The following is a 22,432-nucleotide window of genomic DNA, read 5'->3' on the forward strand; positions in this document are numbered from 1 at the left end:
GATGCCAACCCGCCAGGGCTTCAGAATCCTCACTTGGCAGATGCCAATCCGTCAGGGCTTCAGGTGTTTTCACCTGGTGGATGGCAGTCAATTAGCTCTTTTGCGCGGCTTCCACCTCCCCAGGGCTTTTGGTGTACTCTTCACCTAGTGGGCAGCAGCCAGTAAGCTCTTTTGCATGGTTGCTGCCCACTAGGACTACCGGCGTCTTCTTTCTTGAGGAGCTGTTCACGGCTCCCGGCTGTCAAACTGCCATGCTGCCTATTCGTGCTGGCTTATATAAGCCAGCTCAGGGGGTGGGGCGATGATGTTTCGAGCCGTGATTGGCTCGCAGCAGCCGTCTTTGAAATTCAAAAATGAGGTGCCATTTTTTAAATGGGCTTCGCTGCCGAACTCTGCAGAATGGCTGGCAGGGACTGGATCCTCTCGGATCCAGGCCTGCCACCAATGCCCACACCGCCTCCACCTCTGTATCTCCTCGTCACTGCTGGGTCCCACTTAAGCCCGCACCACCGCTGACGCCCGCACCGCCGCTGATACCTGCACCGCCACCTTCACTGATGGCCACAATGCCGCCAGGTCCCTGTCTGGCTAAATCCCTGCTGCCACTACTGCCCACTACCATTGCCGGGTCCTGTTGCCGTTAGCGCCCGTAAAGGACAGCCATCTTGGTGCACCCATGTGAAGCCACAGGAGTACACCCCCCTGCTCCCAATCTATATAAAGGGGCATTTGTGAGGTAATAGTTTAAAAACTGTAACTTTCTCAATTACCTGAACCCCAAAAGCACCTACCCTGGATCAAGAGCTACCTAATAATACAAACCACAAGTCTAAATTTGCCCTGTACCCTGACTTATGCCTTCCCAAAAATCCCCCATAGAGAACAGCAGAAAAGTGGTCCTAATTGAGAGTGTCAGAAAAAACTGACAGTTGGAACTTTAGATTACTCCAAAATCCTAATTTATTTATTTTTTTGCCCTGGCATGCAGCACCGAGCGACAGTTCTACCTGCCCATGCCAAATTTCAGCTCGGTACCACCAATAACTTTTGAGGTGTAACACCTTAAACACCATGGACCTGACGATTATGGTGGGACCCTACTCCTAGTTTTAGGATGCTGCAACCACTCATTTTGTGTCATCTCTTCAAGGCATAACCTATTCCACCCAGGGTAATCCTACGTAGTGCGTCCAAGATGGCTGCCTCATCTGGTACCTTTTGTTGGTTAAATATATAACCCGTGGGAGTTCTTTCACAAAATGTCTGCACCAACCCTGCAATATGTTTATTGTGTTCTTTAGGTTCTGGTTGTTTTTAATTATCTCCGTGTGGTTTTCTGTTTTCTGCAATACCTAATTCTTGAACAATGTACCATGTTTTCTGATGTCTGTAAAGCAACTTTGAGTCCTGCGGGAGAAAAGCACTATATAAATACAATTATTATTATAAATGACTTCTTCACATACTGTAAAATAGGAATCCACCCATCTGTCATCCTAACCCTCTGTCTCATACTCATTGTCTACCCCATCCGTGTCACCCCTCTCTGTCTACCCCTCCCCTTTAGTATGTAAGCTCTCATGAGCAGGGCCCTCTTCCCTCATGTGTTTTTCCTTCCTTTACTTAGATCGTTATCTATTCTATACTCCAAATGTTTATATACCATGTACAGTACTTGTCCTGCAATGTCTTATACTGTATGTCACTGTTTTCTTGTTTTGTTCAACTGTTTATGTACTGTTTCTGTACTTTGTTTATGTACTTTGTAAGGCGCTGCGGAACCCTTGTGGCGCCATATAAGTAAAAGATAATGATAATAATAATTATTATTATTCGTAGGAGGATATAGGCAAAAAAATATGCATGCATACCTTGCTATTTTAAGGGGGCAAAACCCTTCTATGTGGAATTGCTATTTTTAATGTTACGTATATCTCAGGGGGTCTATTTAGTAAAAAATGCCTTACATACCATGAACCTTACCAAAATATGAGCAGTTATCACCGTGTTTTGCACTGGATAGGACAGTCCATATGGTGACAGTCCATGGGTTATTGAACTTTCTTGACTAGGAGAGAACTCCCCTCAGTACTGACAATACCTGTAATCATCTAATTCACATGCGTTATTCACACATTTGTGACACTGGTTTGTGAAATATGTTGTCGGACCCAATCTGAGCACTGTGAATGTGCTAATCCACGCTTGCACAGACTGGGTCTGAGGGTCCCATGAAAGCAATGCACTCTGGGATAAAACAGAAAGAGAACTGTCTCTTCCTTGCTTTTATCCAGTGTAAGTACACATACACTATCACCAGAGATTAAGTTATGTTTTGAGAAAAAGATGAGAGAAGCTTCGCTGCTCTCATCCTTATAAATATGATACCTGTTAAGCCCCCATTGACACCTAATCTGACAGGACAAAAAGAAAAGGCAGAGTTATGTTTACCAATATTTTAAGCCTTTTCCAGCTAAATGCTGAAGAAAAGCATTTTTTTTTGGTATACTAAATAGACTTCTTAAATAATTTGTACAAATGTAGCACTTCTTTTATCTAAACCTGCTATAGTTTTTGCATTTTGAAATTAAAACTGCATTTATTTGTTATTTTTACTGGTGTCATATTATTTATTTCTATATTTGATGTCATATTTTTATTTACTTTAGATCATGGATTTATGTGAACTCATTACTGATTCCAGATTCAAGACTAACAAGCTTAGAGTTCAGTACAGAAAAGAGCTCCTTGAAGTTTTAGAATCACGGTATGTAATTTTGTTAATCTTTGCTGCATATTTATCAAATGATTTAGATGAAATAATTGAATAGAGTAGTAGGGGAGTTATGTCAGCATAAAATAATAAAAAAAGTAATAAACTTGGCCCTGATAGAGAGTGCTAACTTCTTGGCCCTTATCTGGTAAGTGTGCAGCTAGGCTACTTACCACTCTATCTTCTAGTGGCTGAACTCAGAAAATGCTGTCCTTTAAATTTCTGAGACATCATCTAAGACAGTCACTATAAACAGACTCAGGCACTACTGTTTATCTAACCTGCAGACACTCACCGGCTGCTTGCAGGTCACACAATAGGCTTAACTCCTCGCTGAGACCTATACCGAGACTTTCAAGCTACCAATAGGTAAAGTCACAACTCTTTTTTAGTGCTGTAGAGGAGGATCCTAAAGTCCAAGGCATGGGTGGTCAACCAACGTCACCAAACCTGCAACCGTTAGATTATATATTGATAAATATGCAATTTCTATGTATGTTGTAAATTAGGCATAGCTTTAAAAAGTGTAGGACAGCCACATTGTAAAATTATTTTACATTTGAAATAATTGGCATACATTTACGGGTATATTTACTAAAGTGTGTGTTATGTCTTTATGTAACTATTTATTTTACAGTGGGGGTATGGGTGCCGGCCGCCTGCTGGCACTTGTAGTTCTACAAGTGCCAAAGGGCAGGCATGCTGGCACCTGTAGTTCCACTGTAAAATACAATAGTTTACTTAGATTTTTTACTTTATTATCCTCGTACCCATAGCCCAGGGGTGCGAGGAAGAGCCCTGGACTTCAGACCAAGCCTGAGGTTTCAGGAGAGGGGGGACCCCTTTTTTCAGGAGTCCCCACCTCCCCTGAGATCCCTGGCTTGGCCTGACCAGCTTGGGGTGAGAATGCTCTGGCCCTGGAGACCTGTTCATAGGGTCTCCTGGATGTGGCATTGCACCCCAGTCGGTTTGGGTGTGGTGCTGGTTTTAAATATAGGGGGATCCCTACGCAATTTTTTTCCCCCTATATTTAAAACCAGGACTGGCCCTGCAGCCTGGTGCTGGTTCCTAAATTACAGTGGAACCCTACTTCTTTTGTTCCCCATAATTTTTGGAAACAGGACTGGCTGTCAAGTCTGGGGCTGGTTATGCGTTTGGGAGGGACCCTATGTAATTTTTTCCCCAAATTGTAACCCTTACTTTACAGGTTTCATACACAAGCAGCCTTCACATATCTCACTGATATGTGCAGGCTGCTAGTTCGGGAGAGATTTGCAGAGAGAAAACACTGCAATCTCGGGTGAGTAATCTCATCTTCACTAGCAACGCGGGGGAGATATCTCGATCTGCTTCACCATCGGCCATCTCACTTTCAGCTAAACTCACCCGAGATTCGGCGATACAAATCGAGATAAAAAAAAACTAAACTTGACCAACCTCGATTCTTAGTAAATTTACCCCTAAATATAACCCTTATAGTCCATTTTTTCTAAATAAATTGATAAATTTGGATTTCAAATGTTGCTGCCAAAAAGTTCATGTAACGGTGAATGATTTCTTCAATCTGTCAAGTGTATCAAGGCTAACATGCTTTGTTCCTATGGAGAATAAATGTTTGAAATATTTCATTTTTATAGATCTAATGTATAAAAACAGTAAATCTTTTCCTGTTATATTATTTTTTTAGTTTAGTTATGTGTACTGGAAATCCCTTTTACTTAATCTCAAAGAAGTCATTTGTCCTTTAGAAAAGAATAATTTGAGCATATTAAGGGGTCTATTCATCATCACTTCATTTCTACAAAAGTAAGTGAAAATTAAGATTTTCACCTATTTTTGTAGAAATAAAGTGCCAGGGTTATTCATCATTCTTGTAACACAGGAGATATCACTGATATCTCCTGGTTACAACTGTCCCCCGATAATTTCCATGTGGAAATTATGAAATTCATCAAGTTCCGAAAAAGCATTTTTTACAGAACTTGACAGTGATACTGTACGCCACTCTGAGATGGCGTACAGCATCTGATACAGCAGAGGGATCTGAAAAGCAAGGGAGAGAGCACAGCAGTATCGGCTGGGGACTGAGGGCCTGATTCAGAGCCGGACGCTATTTACGCTCGCTCGTTCAGAAAAAGGGGCCGGCTATTTAAATAGAGCGCTCGCTCTTTGCGGTCTGTTGACGCCTCTATGTCTGAACGAGCGAACGAAACATGTGCTCGCTATTTTTTAAAAAACGCCCCCTGGCCGCTCGCATCCTACTCGCAACTGCTATTTATTAGATTAATCGAGTACATCGAAAGGCTTATGAACTGCTCGCAGTGCTTGTGGTAGGATTTTCCTACCGCAATCATGTGAGCAGTTCAGGCTAAAAGACAACCAAGTGACGTGGTCAATGACGCTGCTTTGTTAATTATGCACACCCTTAAAACGCCCGTTTTGACCGTTTGGCACACCTGCGTTCGGATCTCCACTCCTCGTTTTCAAGCACCTTCCCCTGTTACCACCCGCAAACGCCTCATCCTGTCACTCAAAATAGCAGGCATTCGCTATTTTGCGAGCACACAATTTCTGACCGCAATGACTGGTTCGCGCATGCGTATTACAACCCATACGCATGCGCAGTTGTGCGAAAATCGCTCGGAGCGAACGAGCGGCCGCTTACGAGCGGCTCTGAATCAGGCCCTGAGGCTGCGGGGTTGCACTGTTTCAGCTGGAGTCACAGACTCTCGCAGCGGATGCAGCTCTTGCAGGGTGGGGGGGCAGGTGGCGGGGTCGGCTGAGGAGAAGCGGGGGTAGCGAGCAGATGAGCAGGTGAACGCACAGTGGGGGGAGGGGGCTAGACTCCTCCTGCTACTTCACTGTCTCTTCACAGACTTTCTTCAAGGTGCGCATGCGCAGCTTCAAGACAGGCTGCGAAGAGACAGTGAAGCAGGAGAAATGTCCCTTATTCCGGAAAGCTGTCTCCGCAAAAGGAACAGCTTTTCGGAACTGATAATTAAGTATAGGAGGCATGATGAATGCCTCCAATACTAGGATTGAACTCGCAGTGAGTTCAATCCTTAATTATGACAGGGATATTTTTTTTCTTTAATGAATAGATTGCAGGAAAAAAAACAGACTTCTTTTAATAGCAAGTTAAAGTTCCCAAACTCTGTCATTACAGTCCATGTTTTAAGGCTATCCATGCTTGAGTACAGGTGACATAATTAGTACAGTAACTCAGTCAATTTGATTTAACCATCTGGACTCAAGCATGGATATCCATAAAACCTGTACTGTATTGGAGGAGTTTGGTAACCTCTGAGTTAAAGTAAGTATTACATTTTTCTGAATTGCAGTGTACTTTTATTAGTTTTTAAGATAAGCGTGCAAACATGCAACTGACTATAGAGATGCCAAATGTATCTGCGCAAAAATAGAAGTAACTGGCATCACATATTGACATGGCAATCTAAAACCTCATAATATATGAGAGTGAAACATTGCAAAAAAGAAGCAAATATATCGACTTGTCCGACATCAAAGTACAACAAATGAGAGACGTCACATTGTAAGGTCATACTTTTGTCATTAGTGATAAAAAAAAAGAGAGATACTCATTCTCATGGGTGTTCCCAGACTCAAACAGTAGTGCCAGTATCATAAAATAATACAGGTATCAGTCTGATTCCAACTATTAGAGTTAATCATTAAGAATTAATCATACAAAAATTAATCTTGAGAGTCAAAGTCATAATTCAATCAAAAAAACACATTTATTAACACACATACATATATTACAAAGTGAGACAGGTGGTCTATACATTAGGTGATAACAAGTTGGTAATTAAAATTAACATCCCTGTGAATGATGACACAATCTACAGTGCAGTTCATAAAGATGAAAAATAAAAATATTCATAGTGCAACACAAAAAATGTAGGGTTTTCCAATAAATTTGAGATAGAGCTTCAATCTCTGATATGCTTACATTACATGTGCTTTTAAATAGGCCTTTTTATATTTAGACTTGGGGCGGGATGTAATAGAGATCGAGTCTGCCGGAGGTGAAGGATGCAGACTGATCTGGATCATTTTTTTAAAGTTGCAGTCATTTACAAGGCAAAGCCAGTTCAGCTTTGCCTTGTAAATGACTGCAACTTTAAAAAAACGATCGAGATCAGTTTATCCTGCACCTCCGGCAGACTCGATCTCTATTACATCCCGCCCTTAGTCTGTAACTTCCAAACTTCCCACAATATAAAATGTTCTCATGATATGTAAGATATCCAAAACATAGTACTCTATCATAAAACACAAAATGTATTCATAACAATGACAGACAATAAAAAGCCAACTCACGGGGACTTCACCAGATGAAAGATGTAAACAATACAACAATTCCATCTTGGAATTGGTGGGGAATGGGTAAACAAAGTGGTTGAGACAGAGAGAAATAAAGGAACCAAAGATTGGACTGGGATGATACTTGCCGGCTCTGGTGTCAGGAAATGGGAAATTTCAAGGAGCTTCTGAGATCCTTGAGATCCAAACGTAGAATAAGACTAGGAGAAGTTAAGAAATAAATAGGTAAATACAAAACAATAAGAGAAAAAAATAATGCAAACAATATAGTTACTGCATTCCAGAGTCCCTCTTTTGATGTTTGGTTTTATGTTCTTGGTCATATTGTACAGTACAGTAGTTTATTTGTATTATGTCAACCCACACAGTTTCAGGCTTTCAGCATTAGGAACCAGTTGGGTATTTCTCATCTCTCTGGATTCAGAGGCAAACCATAGGGCATTCAGCACAAGACTGTGGGCTATTTTATTTATCCTGGCCTCATTATTATTATTATTATTTCATTTTTTATTGCTTACACGATCATTTTATAGATTTAACAGCTGAACAGTATAACAATGCAAGTTAATGAGTGGCTCATCTAAGTTGGGTTTTCATAGCAATCATCTATTTGGCACCATGTTTTTTATACTGCTGGACAACAGTGATCTTCTGCACGTATTGCAGGGCTGTTCATTGTTTATTAACTGACTCCTGCTGTAACCATCCAAGAGGGGATATGGGCAATAGCAAGGATAACCTCATCATAGTAAAAGCATATCAATAATATTATCTAAGAGAATAAAATGTTTTGTTTCATCTCATTTAATAGGAGATTACTAAACTTAATCAAATACTTTTGTGACAGTGAGGGAGACGGTAATCACAAGCCCCTGTTCACATTTTCAAAAACATGTCTTAATTCTCACCACTGTTTTTTTCAATAAAGTAAAATACATTTGTTTTGCTATTGACCCTCCTTCCACCTAATTAGATTGCCTCGAGCTACTAGCATTACCAAGATATTTACCCGTGTCCGCTTGTGTTATACCAACTGGATAACTTTGGACGTAAATGCTCTGTAAAAGGTTGCCAATGCACACTGGAATACTCTCCTGGAAATCAACAGCCTCAAAGGCTCACAGGAGAGGAATCCAGTGTCCTGGATTCTACCTAAGTAGGCGTTCTGTTGGCTTGATGATGCAATTTGCAGTGACTTGCGTCATTTCCTCGCAGATTAATTCTGCAAATCGCAACATTGTACAGTTCGGACATATTTGTGGCATCAAGTCCCATAATTCTCCCACCTTGATGGGATCTACTGGAGAGTACATAAGAAAAGTGGGTAAGTATGTGCTAATGTAGCTAGTTTAATGCCTGTTGTTGTCCAGTCAGCTATCTGTTATCAGATTGCAAAGACTTAGAGCAGCACTTATGGTAGCCACTGGGCTGGACTGCAACGAAGTGGATCCGGACTTGGAGTATACACTGTTAATTGAATGAGACCAGACTTGGAGAATGCACTAGGTGCTGTGGTGAGACCAGACTTGGAGAATGCACTTATGCTGTGGTTAGACCAGAATTGGAGAATGCACTTATGCTGTAGTGAGACCAGACTTGGAGAATGCACTTATGCTGTTGTGGGAATACACTGGAGTTGGAGTGCAACCAGACTTGAAGAATGCCCAGGAGTTGGAGTGGAACCAGACTTGAAGAATACACTAGAGTTGGAGTGGAACCAGACTTGAAGAATACACTGGAGTTGGAGTGGAACCAGACTTGAAGAATACACAGGAGTTGGAGTGCAACCAGACTTGAAGAATACAATAGATTTGGAGTGGAACCAGACTTGAAGAATGCCCAGGAGTTGGAGTGGAACCAGACTTGAAGAATATGCTGGGGACCTGCCGGCAGAATTCTCCGTGAGACCCCAGGCTGAGACCCCCGCCAATACAGTGCAGCACGACCCTGAAGGTGAGCATGGTTCCTGACATCTGTACAAAAAATCTTATTTCCAGTAATATTTTGTCTGTTATGAAGAGTAAACCTTAAATTATAGTATAAAGTAGGTACACACTGCAATTTGTGATTTGCTATGTTAGAAACTGGGAACTGGTTTTATGTATCTAGCATGACAGGTCTAGGAAAATAGAGGCTATAGTGTTTTTAGATGTAATAGAAGAATTTTCCCTGTTTAGACAAAAAAGCAGCATTGGTATATAGTATTGATGTTACATTTGGGAGAGCACTGAGGCCCTAACCTTTGTGCCCTAATGCTAGTAAAGTATAATATAAAAAATGCTTTCCCACCTAGTTGATAAGTCAGCCAGTCCTTCAAAAATGGCTGTAGACTTGCACGTAATCTCTTCAGGATGTGCAATTATGTGACATTTATGTGGTCTTATGCACTTAACTTGATCAGATGCTTGACATTGAAGGCAGTGGCAAACGCAGGATTTCTTGAGGGGGGTTTCCAAATGCTTGATTTTAGAGCGAGTGTGGCGAGTCCACAAAGAGGGTAGAATTAGTACTTAACCAGCTTTAATATGTGTTATACAAAGTGTATTGTGTATCTTAATTCCAGCATACACAGGACCAGCAATCACGATAAGCCATTAGATGCAGCAGTAGGGCCATCCTTCCTGAGCTGAATGTTTTTATATTAGATATGGGCACCATTCCAGACCATTGCAGCAAGTCCAGGAGCTTGGAGGAGCAGCAGAAGAACCTAGCACTACCCTGGACATATATGTACATATTGGGCTCTATAGCAGTGCTTCCCTAATAGTGCATGTTTTCGAGATTTCCTAGCACAGGTTATTTTTTACTGGCTGGAAGATCCACAGGTGGTGCTAATTATTTCATTTGTGATACTGAGAAGAACCTTCATCACTAGTAAAATTCTATTATATTACTATTTCTACTGTGGTCATGTGTGTGCTGGAGAGGGGAGTTTCCAGGCAGACGGAACCCCCCCCTGCGTTTGCCTATGGAAGGAAACGTGCAGTTAATGATTGCAGACATAAAAGTCCTACATTTAAGTAAATACTGTATGGCTGGATCACGGCTCAATAGCTACTTTAGTGCACTGTGTTCTTTGTTTTGTTCTTACATTTATATCCTTTGTATTCTCTTCTCTGCTCTTCACTGTGTTACTTCTATAGGGCCAGTATATTCTGTTGAGCTTTACAGTTGGGAACAAACATTACTAGAACAAGACTGGGTAATAATAGACAGACATAAAGGTAAGAAGGCTCTGTTCACAAGCTTACAGTCTATAAGGAAATAGGCATTGATAGGATAGGTGCTACAGTACCTACTGCATATTGATCCAGCCAGATTGCAGAGGTTCTTGGTGGTCACACAGTAATGTTGTCCAAGAGTTAGGAGGATGTGAAAGTGTAGAAAGAGAAAATCATATACAATATATACCACTATAGCATACGTGTTTGTTCTAAACTTACAATTTACAGATATCCTTTCAGTTTTGTTGGATTTACAGAAATACATTGTTACCATGCATAGTGACCATTTTGAAAAAATACCTGCTACATCTGTATCTATTAATGTCTAAAAAGATCCCTGACAACTATATGAAATGACCTGTGTCAATAGCATTGCGTACTGTATTGTTCTCTTACCTTGAAATTATATACAATATACAACATCAATGTAAAGTATGTTTGCTGGTTCAATCTTTCTATATATTCATTAAATGGATAAATATGTAGCCACATAGCTTGGGCTTGTGTCATATATTTGCCCAAGTATAAATAATGTTACCTTAACAAAGTAAATACAAAAACATTTTTTGCTGGAGCAACATGTATATAATGGTTCCTTTACAGACCGAGGAAGCCATTTGACTCTAAATTTAGGTCAAGAGCTTTTGTTTCAGGGGAGCATGATTAATGTGTCCTTTGGTAATCATGGAATGCAAAGATGTTCTGTCCCTGACTGATTGAGCTTGAAGGTATTTAATCTCATCTCCCACTGCATAAAACAGACATTAGTTACGGCAGCCGTTTAAAAAAAATTATCATGACATATATTTTGTTTTCCATAAAAAGAAATGAAGCCATTTATAGTTCTTGGGGGGATGAGATTGAAGGATACACAAACACTAAAGCCTTAAATACACCCCAGTGATTACTGGTGGATTCTGAACAGTCTGAAGGCACGTTTGATACTGACTTGCATTTGCTTCACAAAGCATCAAGGAAACCACTTGTGTAACTCCAGAAATGATCTATGCGCTCGCCTTGAAAATTCATTAAGCGTACCATGAGAGCATGATATTTACATAGACTTGACTCATTGACATTCTGACTGAAAAGGTTCCGATTGTGGTGCATTCTAGTTTATTCCCCTAGTAACTTTATCTTTTTACAGAGAACAATTATTGTTCTATATGTTAGACTTAAGCTTTACATAAGTTTGTACAATAAAAAGTCTTTAGATACTGTGAGCATTGAAACATTTATCATACCTAAAACTGACACCCTTTTTAGCTCCAGTGGTTACAATAATGATATGGATATTGTTTGAAACATAAGCAATATGTTCCTAAATACATGTCTTGTAGACCAATAAAGGTACCATGGGATCATCTAGTGGTCCCTAGGCAATTGGGCTATATACTGTAGCGGAATCCAGACACATAGTGAGGAAAATGTATTAAAATAAAAAGCCAAAATAATTTTATATATAATATGCACACAGAAAATCAGTGGCCACTATATTAGGCACACCTGCTTGTTAATTATGATATCAGCCAATCATGTGACAGTGCATAAGTGCATGCAGACATGGGCAAGAGGTGAAGTTCTCCTTCAGACCAAACACCAGAATGGAGAAGAAATTACATTTTGACCGCGGAATGATTTTTGGTGCCAGTTTCTCAGAAACTGCTGCTCTCCTGGGGTTTTGTTTTCACACACAACAGTCTCTAAGGTTTACAGAGAGTGGTGTGCAAAAACAAAAAGAAAATATCCAATGAGCAGCACTTTTGTAGGGGTAAACACCCTGTTAATGAGAGAGGTCACAGAAGAATGGTCATACTAATTCAAGCTGAAAGGATGGTGACTGTAACTCATATAACCATGCATTCCAACAATGGAGCATCTCTGAATGTCAGACCTCAAAGTGGATTTGCTACAGTAGCAGAAAACCACACTGGGTTCCACTCCTGTCAGCTAAGAACAGGAAACTTAAGCTACATACACACTAGACAATCATTATGGTCAATAACGATATCGTTCAACGATATATCATTCATATCTTTCAGTGTGTTTGCAGTTAACGACCAACAATGCACGCTCCCCCGGGTCATCAACGCAGGGCCGGATTTACCGCTAGGCAATCTAGGCATCTACCTAGATGCCTAGATTGCCCCCAGGAATCCGGGCCTCACTAAGGCAGACTTCTATCATCACAGAGGCTCCACGGTGCTTAGGGCAGTAATAATGCTAATACGCGCTAAGTGGCTAGACTCTGTGCCAAATATCTCCCAGCAGTGCCCCGCGTGACGTCTTGATGCCACACGGCCCTGCCCCATGTTCCCAAACTGCCTCAGTAACTCTGCACTGCAGTCAAGCGGCAGGCAGCCTGACACCAGCCTAAGCTCTGTGTCAGCCTAGCACCAGCACACGAGAGCGGGGATGTAGTTAAAAAAACTAAGATCGGGATGCCGGCTGATGGAACCCCGAACTGCGAACTGAAGACCGGCACCGGAATCCCGACATGAGCGGAGATGCTGACGCTGGGATCCTGACACCCAGCATCTTGATCATAAGTACAACAAGCGCCCATAGATGTTAGCCGCGGGGGGTAAGGTTAGGTTTAGGCACCCCGGGTGGGTTAGGCTGTGGGAGGGGTGCAGGGCCGACTCGAGTTTGAGCATTCACCCAGTGCAGAACGGGATTGAGGCACCTGTTAAACCTCATCTTAGTCGCATGCGATCGAAAAGGGGGTGTGGTCTAATTACCATAGGCCACACCTAAATTGCGTTATTTGGGGGCGTGTCCATATGGCACGCCTCCAGTGTAACGTCAGGCTGGGAAGCGAGCCCAGTACTTCATCAGTAGCTGGGCTTCCCCCAGCCTTCAACCATTCGTGCGGCATCCATTCAGCTTCTCCGGAGTCTGGCACAGCTGTGGCAGTGCCCAACCTCCCGACCACTTGCGGGGCACTTCGGCCCACATGTAGAACAGCAGGACCGTGCCCGAAAAGTTGGACTGTCCCGCTGAAATCAGGATGGTTGGGAGGGGTGCGCCATCTATGGGGTGACACCCCTGTTCGACCGCACTGGTCGAACATGCCTCGAGCTGGCCCTGGAGGGAGGTGGTTAGTGTTAGGCTGCGGGAAGGGGTGGTTAGGGTTAGGCACCACCAGGGAGGGTTAAGCACTAAGGCGGGAGGGTTAGGTTTAGGAACTAACCAGGAGGGTTAGGGTGCGGGGTAGGGAGGGTTAGGGTACATAAAAGGAGGGTTAGGGTTGGGGTGTGAAGGGGGGAGGGATAGCATACTGACTTGTCACCTGTCAGAATTCTCAGCATCGGGATGCCATACCCAACCAATTAAAAATCATGATTACTATATTGCTTTCAGTTTTTATTTTCTGTTTATACATGAATATATACTAACATATGCCTTAAGCATAAATAAATAAAATGAATGCTTTCAACCATTAATCTGGACCTATTACTCTATGTCACCTACTAAAATACATTAAACATTCTATAAATGGATCTTATCATGAACATTACAAACACATTATCCTTTTTAAGACATTGCAATTCTAAATTATACATAAAGGCCTTTTATTTTGTATTCTACTGTTTTCCTTACCAATGTAGTAATTTTGCATTAAAAGTAAAACACCCCATCCAGTTGCTGGAAGCCCTGCATTCTCGTGGATTTGTGGCAAGTTCTGAGTTGACATAGATTTTCAGAGGCTGGTAAATAGGGAAAGAGTCCTGTACTGCTTTCAGCGTATGCAGAGCCAAGAGTGGAACCATTTAAATGCTAAGTATCAAAAACTAGCAAGATAGAAAAAGCTGCAGTAACCAAATTAAACTCAATTGAAAATTTAGATAAATTAGAAACTTATCTACATTGAATTATGCTGCAGAAATAGTAAATCAAATTGAACATGATGGGTCCACTTTAATATTTTACAATATACTAAGCAGTAAATATACTTTAATCAGGAGATAAGGTAGTTTAGCATGTTTAACTTTTTTACTATAACCTTATCAGACAATCTTTCAGCAAAACATACTTTTTCCTTCATCGTTAACAGCTTGCGCAGAAAAATTATGGAAGAATTGTATAACAAGTTTTTGGCTCAGTACCTTTGCAAATAGACTCTAATCATACAACTTGTTTCCTGCTTACCCCTATCACAAGGTCACATCAGCTGCTGGTTTTCATGCATTGATCTTATTGCTCAGTGAAAATGCAACATTCAACAGATGATTTTTTTAATGAATGTGCTGTGATCACAGCTTTCAGCGGGCTGCAGGATAATAAATTACCAGGATGTGTAGAGTGCATTGTGGTCCATGGCCCTTTTGACCCCACCAATCCATATTTCAAAATTATGTTGCTAATAAATGTGAACATCGTTTAGCTATATCATAGTTGCGGTTCTTAGTTCCGACATATGTTTCACATATGATAGGCAGGAAAAAGTCAGGACTGCTTCATATCAGATTTTTCAGATCAAAACTCAAATAGTTCCATATTTTATTTTTTTCCCCCATTCAATGTAATACTATTGTCTTACAAATGTGATGATCATTACAGTACAAAAGGCCTTCAGGAAATCCCCTGACCATATATGAAATTGCTGATAATTTTGGTTTGCATCTCATATTAAGACAATCAGATAGAATTACAAGGCTGTTTAACCATGTTCTTTGCCTGAGGCTTTAAGCTTTTGCATTTCCGCTGAACATTTTATGTTTCAGTATTGGCTGCCTGGGAACAAACCAGTGCGGTAGTACTTTACATCCTTTGGAATTTGTAAAAAAAAGAGAGAGTTCAGACCACAGTCTTTTGTTTGTTCCTAGGTTCTCAGAAAAAACAACCACTGAGTGGCTTCAGCTCTTTGAAGGAAGTGGCATCCCATATGGGCCAATCAACAGTATAAAGCAAGTATTCTCTGAACCCCAGGTTAGTTTGAGACCATTTATTTTGCTTTGCAAGGCTTAACATTTTAACACGATGTTCATAAGGTCATATTAGAACATGATTGTGTAATGATGAGCCAGGTACAGCACAGGTCACTACATAAGTGTTCTACCTACCTATTAAGTAGAGATTTAGGAAGGAGACATTGTCCGCATCTCAATATCATTTCTCCTGAGAACTACATGCTTTAACATTTTACAGACAATACTACTGTACAAAATGGCTATTTTTATAATCGCTCTTCAAAAAAAATGGAGAAACCACATAATTTGATTAATCATTGCTTAAAAAAGACAGTTGCTCAAGTTTTTCTGTAGTCTTAAGTGAAATGAATCACTGGGGACCGGGTCTGACAAAAAATGTGCACAGTTCATTACTTCAAAGTGCTGCAAGTGGTCTAGGTGACTTGAAAGTAAGGGCATTGTCATGACGTAACAGGGTAGTTTACTTTGTTATTCTCCTTTGTGGCAGCCTTTACATTATAAAAAGTTTTAGCATATAAATCTTTTGTGACTGCTTTTCTGTATTTCATGTATTCCACCAAGAGATCTCGCTCTGAATCCAAAAACATAGTGAGAATTTATATGCCGAAAACGATAGTTTTTGATATTCCATAGGCTAATAGAATGCTTTTGTTCTGTTGCAATGAATGCTAACATTTTAGAATTCTTATTTTATTTTTTTTTATTTCTTTTCAAAATGAAAATGTTTCAACAATATATAATGATAGAATAGGTTGGAAAAAACTCCTCACAATCAAAACCCTTGAACCAGTAGCACAGAGGTACTCAAACTCGGTTCTCAAGGCACCCTTACGTTCCAGGTTTTAAGGATATCCATGGTTGAGCACATATGGTTCTATCAAATTGATTGAGGTACTAATTAAGTTACATGTGCCCAAGCATGGTTATTACCTGGACCATTAGGGTGCCTTGAGGACTGAGTTTGGGAACCTCTGCAGTAGCATATGACAATGGGCAATCGATATATGTATATTGAACATACTGTATAAGTGAAAAAGAAAAGAAAGAGTAGGAATAGAATAGACAGAGGAGGAAGGGGAGGGTAAGGGGAGAAGGACATATGCAGCTAGTCAGCAGGTGGAACATGGCTTATTGGTCTGCTGGACAGAGTCATGAAATTCTGTTCACTTAGAGATACCCAATGTGACAGTTTGGGCCAGGGTAAAGTGCCTTATATGTTAGGGAGGTCTTAATGTCAATCAAACTAAACCAGACCGCCAACATTTTAGAATTTGATACAGCTACTGATATAGCCATGTGATCATTTTTGTCAAACACAACTGTTACATTACATACATCCTGAAAAGGTGTGAGTACATTTATAGACCACAGAATATTATCTATATCAATGATAAATCTTTGGAGGCATCATCTTAATTTTGTCACACACAAATCTATGCAAAAAACCTACTGCCCATGTAGGATACAGCTGATATTTTTTCAATCATTTTGAGTGCCACATAAATGTGTTTTTTTGCTCTTGTGTAAGATCATTCCCCTATGTTGTCCTACTTACCTACTATTAGTGGGGATCTGTTCTTTAACACTGAGATATAAGAACCCCAGTCAATGAGGAAGCCTTGGTAGAAATGACAGCTGACTGCTGACTGGCCGAGTGGCAACAAATCAATAGGCTGATGTAATTTCTGTCTTTAGTGCTCATAGTTACAGTGATGAGAGTTAGTATTGGCTTTTACATTAATCTTCTTTATGGTACATACATATGTATTGGGTTGCCTTATACCAATTTTCCAAGTTTAGAATTGACTTAGATATGTGTAATAATCACAACAGTGGCATTAGCATTATATTTTTCATAATGTTAGTATTTTAGATTTTTTAATTGTTTTAGGTAGCATAAAAAGTGAGTTTAACCTCTGTCCAGTGCAAATGAAAACTTAGATGCAGAGGTGAACGGACGTTTCTTTGCGGAGCTTATCTTGTGTGTTTTCCAAATGCTCTGCAGTACATGCAGGTACGGCTGATGCAGAGTCTTATGAATTTCAATCACATCTACACAGGGCCTGATAGGAACAGAAAACCAGCCCGGGAATTTTATGGAAGAAGCCCTAATGGGGGCAGGGGCTTTTGAGGAGGTGGGGTCTGTCGAGGCTGGTGGGATCCCTTCTCATAGGGCCTACTTCTGAGTTGGACACAGTTGCAGCCGTCCTTGCGTCTTTTGCTGCAGGTGTTTCTGTGACTTTAGGCTAATGAGGCTACAATGCTCTTCCCTAGTGTACAGCCCTGTGTCCAAATGCGCAAGGTGTGAGACATCCAATGTCAGTGTCTAAAGACGCTGCAATCATGCTTTGTGGTCTTTAGACGCCACCATCGGTCGCACCATTGGAACTTTCACCATCCCTAAGCTAGGTGCAGATCATTCATCTGTGTATGGACTCCAATGTGAGCAATTCAGCATCTCTATAGCCAACCCCCTGTAACCAAAAATAAAAACACATTAGCCTCAAAAAGTAAAAAATAAAACACACTGGCCACAACAGAAAAACACATTGGCCCCTACAGAAAACAATAAATACATTGGCCCGCACGGAAAAAAAATTAAACATATTGGCCCGTACAGAAATCAATAAAACACAATGGCCCCCACAGGAAAAAAAAACACATTGTACGTCCCTCAAGAGGGCAGGATGGGAGTAGTAGTAGTGAGAAGCAGGGGATAGGATGGAAGTAATAGTGCAGATCAAGGGGCAGGATTGGAGTAGTAGTAGAGCGGATCAGGGGACAGGACGGGAGTATTAGTGGGAAGTTGGGGCAGGATGGAAATAGTAGTAGTACGGATCAGGGGTAGGATTGGAGTAGTAGTAGTGTGGATCAGGGGGCAGGATTGGAGTAGTAGTGGGAAGTGGGGGCAGGATAGGAGTAGTAGTAGCATGGATCAGGGGGCAGGGTGGGAGTAGTAGTAATGACAGAGCAGGGGCAGGCTTGGAGTAGTAGTAGTGTGGGGCAAACTGGGAGTAGTAGTAGTTCAGAGCCAGGGACGGAAAGCATGAGCAGTAGTAGTATGAAGCCTGGGTAGTTGTAGTGGTGGGAAAAAGCGCAGGATGGGAGTGGAATAAGCTGAACAAGAATCACCTCCACTAGAGGGTCACCGCAGCTCATGGGTCCCAGCTGCCATCCCTATCTCAGCGCTGACAGCCAGAGTGAGTGTATTGAGAAAGCTCCTGCCACCCTGTCCCGCTCCTCCAGCTCCTACTCTGTCCCAGGCACAGCTGCACACACCCCACCTCCCTGCAGGGTCCACGTCATCTCCCATAACCCCAGGGGACTGGATGGCCTGGTTCCAACCATGCCACAGAGGAAGGGGGTGCTGACGGCAGGTGGTGGAGGCTGAGGGAGGGAGGGGACACTGCACATTGATGGTGAAGTTGGGAGCTTCCGGTTTACAAATCCCGGAAGCACAGCAGCTGGCAGGCAGTGTCGGACCAGCCCGGTCGGCAGTGTCGGCCAGCCCAGCAAAGGAGTTCGTGGGGCTTGCCCAGCGGGAACTTTCCCGGGGACCCAATCTGCCCCTGCAGCTACACTTATGGCCAAAGAAATGTAACTAGGTTGTAATAGCCATGAGTTGGGCATAAATTAAAATAAACCTGTTTGGATGAGTTTCAGGAGTACAGTTGTAATTACAGCTTTAATTAATGCAAGCACATTCTTTGTTTAAGGGCCACTAAACCTAAAACAAAAGTTGTGTTACATAAAGTGGATATTAATAGCATTCATAAGTAAATATGTAAATATCCCCCTATATTTATATTTGCAGAATAGCTTGGTGCAAAATGTGCCACATAAGAAGTCATTTAAGGCTGGGGAGTTTTGGGAAAGGTGTTATGCAGTGTACTGTACTTCAATGGTATTACAGGACAGGAAGTCTGTACCCTGGGAGGAAGTCATCTCCATCCTCAATCACAACATTAATGGTCCTTCAGGGGCAATAGGGTTCATCCCAAGGTCTCAGATCAAGAAGGGGGGATTTATGTTCAGATATCTACTGCTAACTGTTTAATTGTTAAAGCATTATTTTCATTAATATAAATGTATCACACGGGGCTAATTTAATAACATTGAAAAATCAGCAATACGTTTTTAGTGCATGTTAGACAATAAAAGCCAGGGTCTTTTTGTGCGTTATGGTTTGCAAATTCTGTATCTTGATGTATCCTAGAGAGTTTACTAGTCGTATAAGAGGGTTTTTTGTTTTTTTTTACGAGATATGATAAAGAATTTTCTGTATGTAGTTTTCTTACTTTTTAAGACAGTTTGTAACAGAAAATGTGTCAATATTGACACATTTTAAAATCTTTAAAAATGTATGTGACATTTGTATAAGTCACCCATTGTTTGAATCTTACATTATGCTACTTCACTCACTTAACTACTAACTAGAAATAACCACACGGACACTTATTTAGAATTAAAAGGGGACACAGACGAAATTTTTTGACCAATTTGTAATTAGAAAGATGGTGGCAGTAAAAAAGCAGTGCTCCAAGGCCACAGCCCGGCAAATATATTTGACTAAAATATTAAGAGGCGGATCCGCGCCCGGCGTAACCTGGCCTAAGGCAGAACCATTCTCCGTTAATTGGCATAGCCTTGACCCCTCCCGAAGATGATGGCCCGGTCCCCCCTTAAGGGGAATGACCAACTAGCCGCTATCAAAAGGCAAATGCTACCCAGACACTCTTACGCTATAATAGGCCGCCTAGGAGCACTGCTTCATGCCAGGCTGCACCTCCACCTGCTGGAAGGAAAAATTTAAATTGCACAGTCCAACAAATTAAACAATAATTGCATACAATACAGCTTAAACAAGTGGATGGATGGGGTTCCAGAACTGAAAAAGAGGAAGATGTCTCCTCTTCCAGGCTATTTATAATGCATAGTAGGGGCCCTGCCCTTTATTGCTGCCATAGGCTATTGTTTTGATGGACACAATCCTGGCTGTGCCCCCTCTTCTCCTTAAGCCCTGTGAACTAGCAATATTCCATCCTAAACAGGGTGCTTATCTTTCCTCAAACTTATTCAAGTATTCGGATCTATAGAGATATATATATTGAGTTACATTCAGAATTTATTTTTATTAAATTATGTTTGTTGCATTATACAGTGTGTGTGTGTATATATATATATATATATATATATATATCTATATCATTAATAAAAACTGACTTTAAAGAATTTAAATTTAAATAAACATTGGGCCCCACCTATTTGTTTTACAGCCTTAGCAGTAAATTATTTTTTATTTGAACATATATGACTGGCAATCCATCATTGTTCATGCAATATATACTATTTGTAGCACTTCTCTAGGCTGTATGTTAATGGTTTTGACAAGTCTGTATACATGCAATTCCAAGCTGCTCTTGTGCTGGTCTAACACACTGTGAAGTGCTTTATTGGATAACACTCTATTGCAAAACCTGGCACTATAACATTATATCCATTATAACATTACAGTGAATTAGACAGGCAGGAAAAGTCGTACATGTTAAAGCACATTAACAGACCTGTCAAAACCAGCTGTTACCACCAGGATGGCAAAATGGAGATTAGTGAAGAGCTATACTGTAAGTGCTGGATAACAGCCTATTAGTCATCATTTACTATAACAGGGAGTTATAAAATCCTTTTTAAATAATTGTACCTTCATTTTTGAGGATGGTTTAATATATGTATATGCAATCCATATGATTAGAACCTTAGGGTATTACCAATATTGATATATATTATATACTGTGTGTAACATATTATTTGGGTCTTAGATTTTGTATTTGAATTTAACTTGACAAAGACATATTGAATAAAAAAAAAAAAATTCTATCCCCTTGATTTTAAATTTACTTGCAATTGTAGTTTGCTTGCTCTCATTATTGTTTTGATGGTTTTGTACTCGCCTTATTCACATTTAAAATTATTCACAATTAAAAGTATTCTTCATTTATTGCATTGGTGGAAAGATTAGAAGTGGGTGAGTTTTAATAAGTAATCTGCTTCTTTATTGGTGTTATCATACCTATTATCGCTTTTAGTAGTGTTCTAATATTTAGCTATTCATACTTTTAATGGTTTTGTAGAGCTCGCGCTTCATCAAAGTTTTTGGCTGACAGAATTAAACCATTTTATATACTATTTGTATAGATGGCAAAACAAAATAGAAGAAAATGTAAAAAAATAGTTTAATGTAACAACAAATATTGTATACAAGCCAGTTTAATTTGCAGCACTGTGTGCTTCACGAAAAATAGTATAAATTTTGGTATTATTATTATCAGTATAAATAGATGATTGCAAATGGAATCTATTGGCAGAGAGAAATGTGCTATGAAATGTAGATAAGGACATTTTAGCAAGCCAAGTATGCTTTATTAATTTAAAGCTACAAAGTCATTCCATAATACATTCTTATATGGCAAATCCACCACATTTTCAATAATAATTGTTTCATCCTGGAGTAAGCTAAGGTACACCTGTTAGCATCACATGCTGTATATACTGTACCTGATTTGATTTTGTTATTATTGTATGATCTCACCTATGCCATCCACACATCAAGAAGCAATATAGTTTTATTTATGCTCTATATCCCATCAATTAATATAGCCTAAATGCATGTAACCTAAGTATAATCCCACAGTAGTGCATTAATCCAACAATCGGTAAACAATTTATAAAATAGAGGGGTGCTGGAGAGCATGCAGTGTTGCAGCTGTATGGGAATTTGGTGCCATCAATATACTATTTAATTAGATGTGTCTTTGATAGTAATATACTGAATAAGGAAGTGTTTTCCATTGAATAGAACAACATTCTTCATTAAATATCCACTAGGTGAGAGCACAATTAGGTCCTCATTTATTCATTTAATGACAGGTCATTGTGCAATAGTATTGAACAAATTGAAGAGATAATATATTTCTCTTGTAGACATTAAAGTAACATAAAAAGTAAGAAAATCCAGACTGTACAATTCTTTTGGTGGGAAATTATAGATGGGGTCTGAATACTTTTTCCAGGCAATGTATATCCTGCATTTTTCATAAAGTTAATCTATATCTATTTTTCCCTATATAGTTTTATCTGTATATAATAATTGATTG

The 22,432-nt window shown here is 40.3% G+C and overlaps 1 protein-coding gene across 5 annotated transcripts in view; it reads left to right on the top strand.

Moving 5' to 3' along the window:
- SUGCT (succinyl-CoA:glutarate-CoA transferase) overlaps window positions 1–22,432 on the top strand; it is a 1,290,705-nt gene that overhangs the window by 542,901 nt on the left and 725,372 nt on the right. For all 5 annotated transcript variants that reach the window (XR_015878901.1, XM_088476062.1, XM_088476065.1 and 2 more), the window contains 2 exons: window positions 2,670–2,767; window positions 15,174–15,276. Coding sequence is in view for 4 of the 5 variants with exons in the window: in XM_088476062.1 (XP_088332188.1) it covers window positions 2,670–2,767; window positions 15,174–15,276 (201 nt within the window). In the remaining variant the exon portion in view is untranslated. The remainder of the gene's footprint in view (window positions 1–2,669; window positions 2,768–15,173; window positions 15,277–22,432) is intronic.

Source organism: Taudactylus pleione, unplaced genomic scaffold, assembly GCF_031769625.1.
Source record: "Taudactylus pleione unplaced genomic scaffold, aTauple2 ptg000181l, whole genome shotgun sequence".
Taxonomy (NCBI): domain Eukaryota; kingdom Metazoa; phylum Chordata; class Amphibia; order Anura; family Myobatrachidae; genus Taudactylus; species Taudactylus pleione.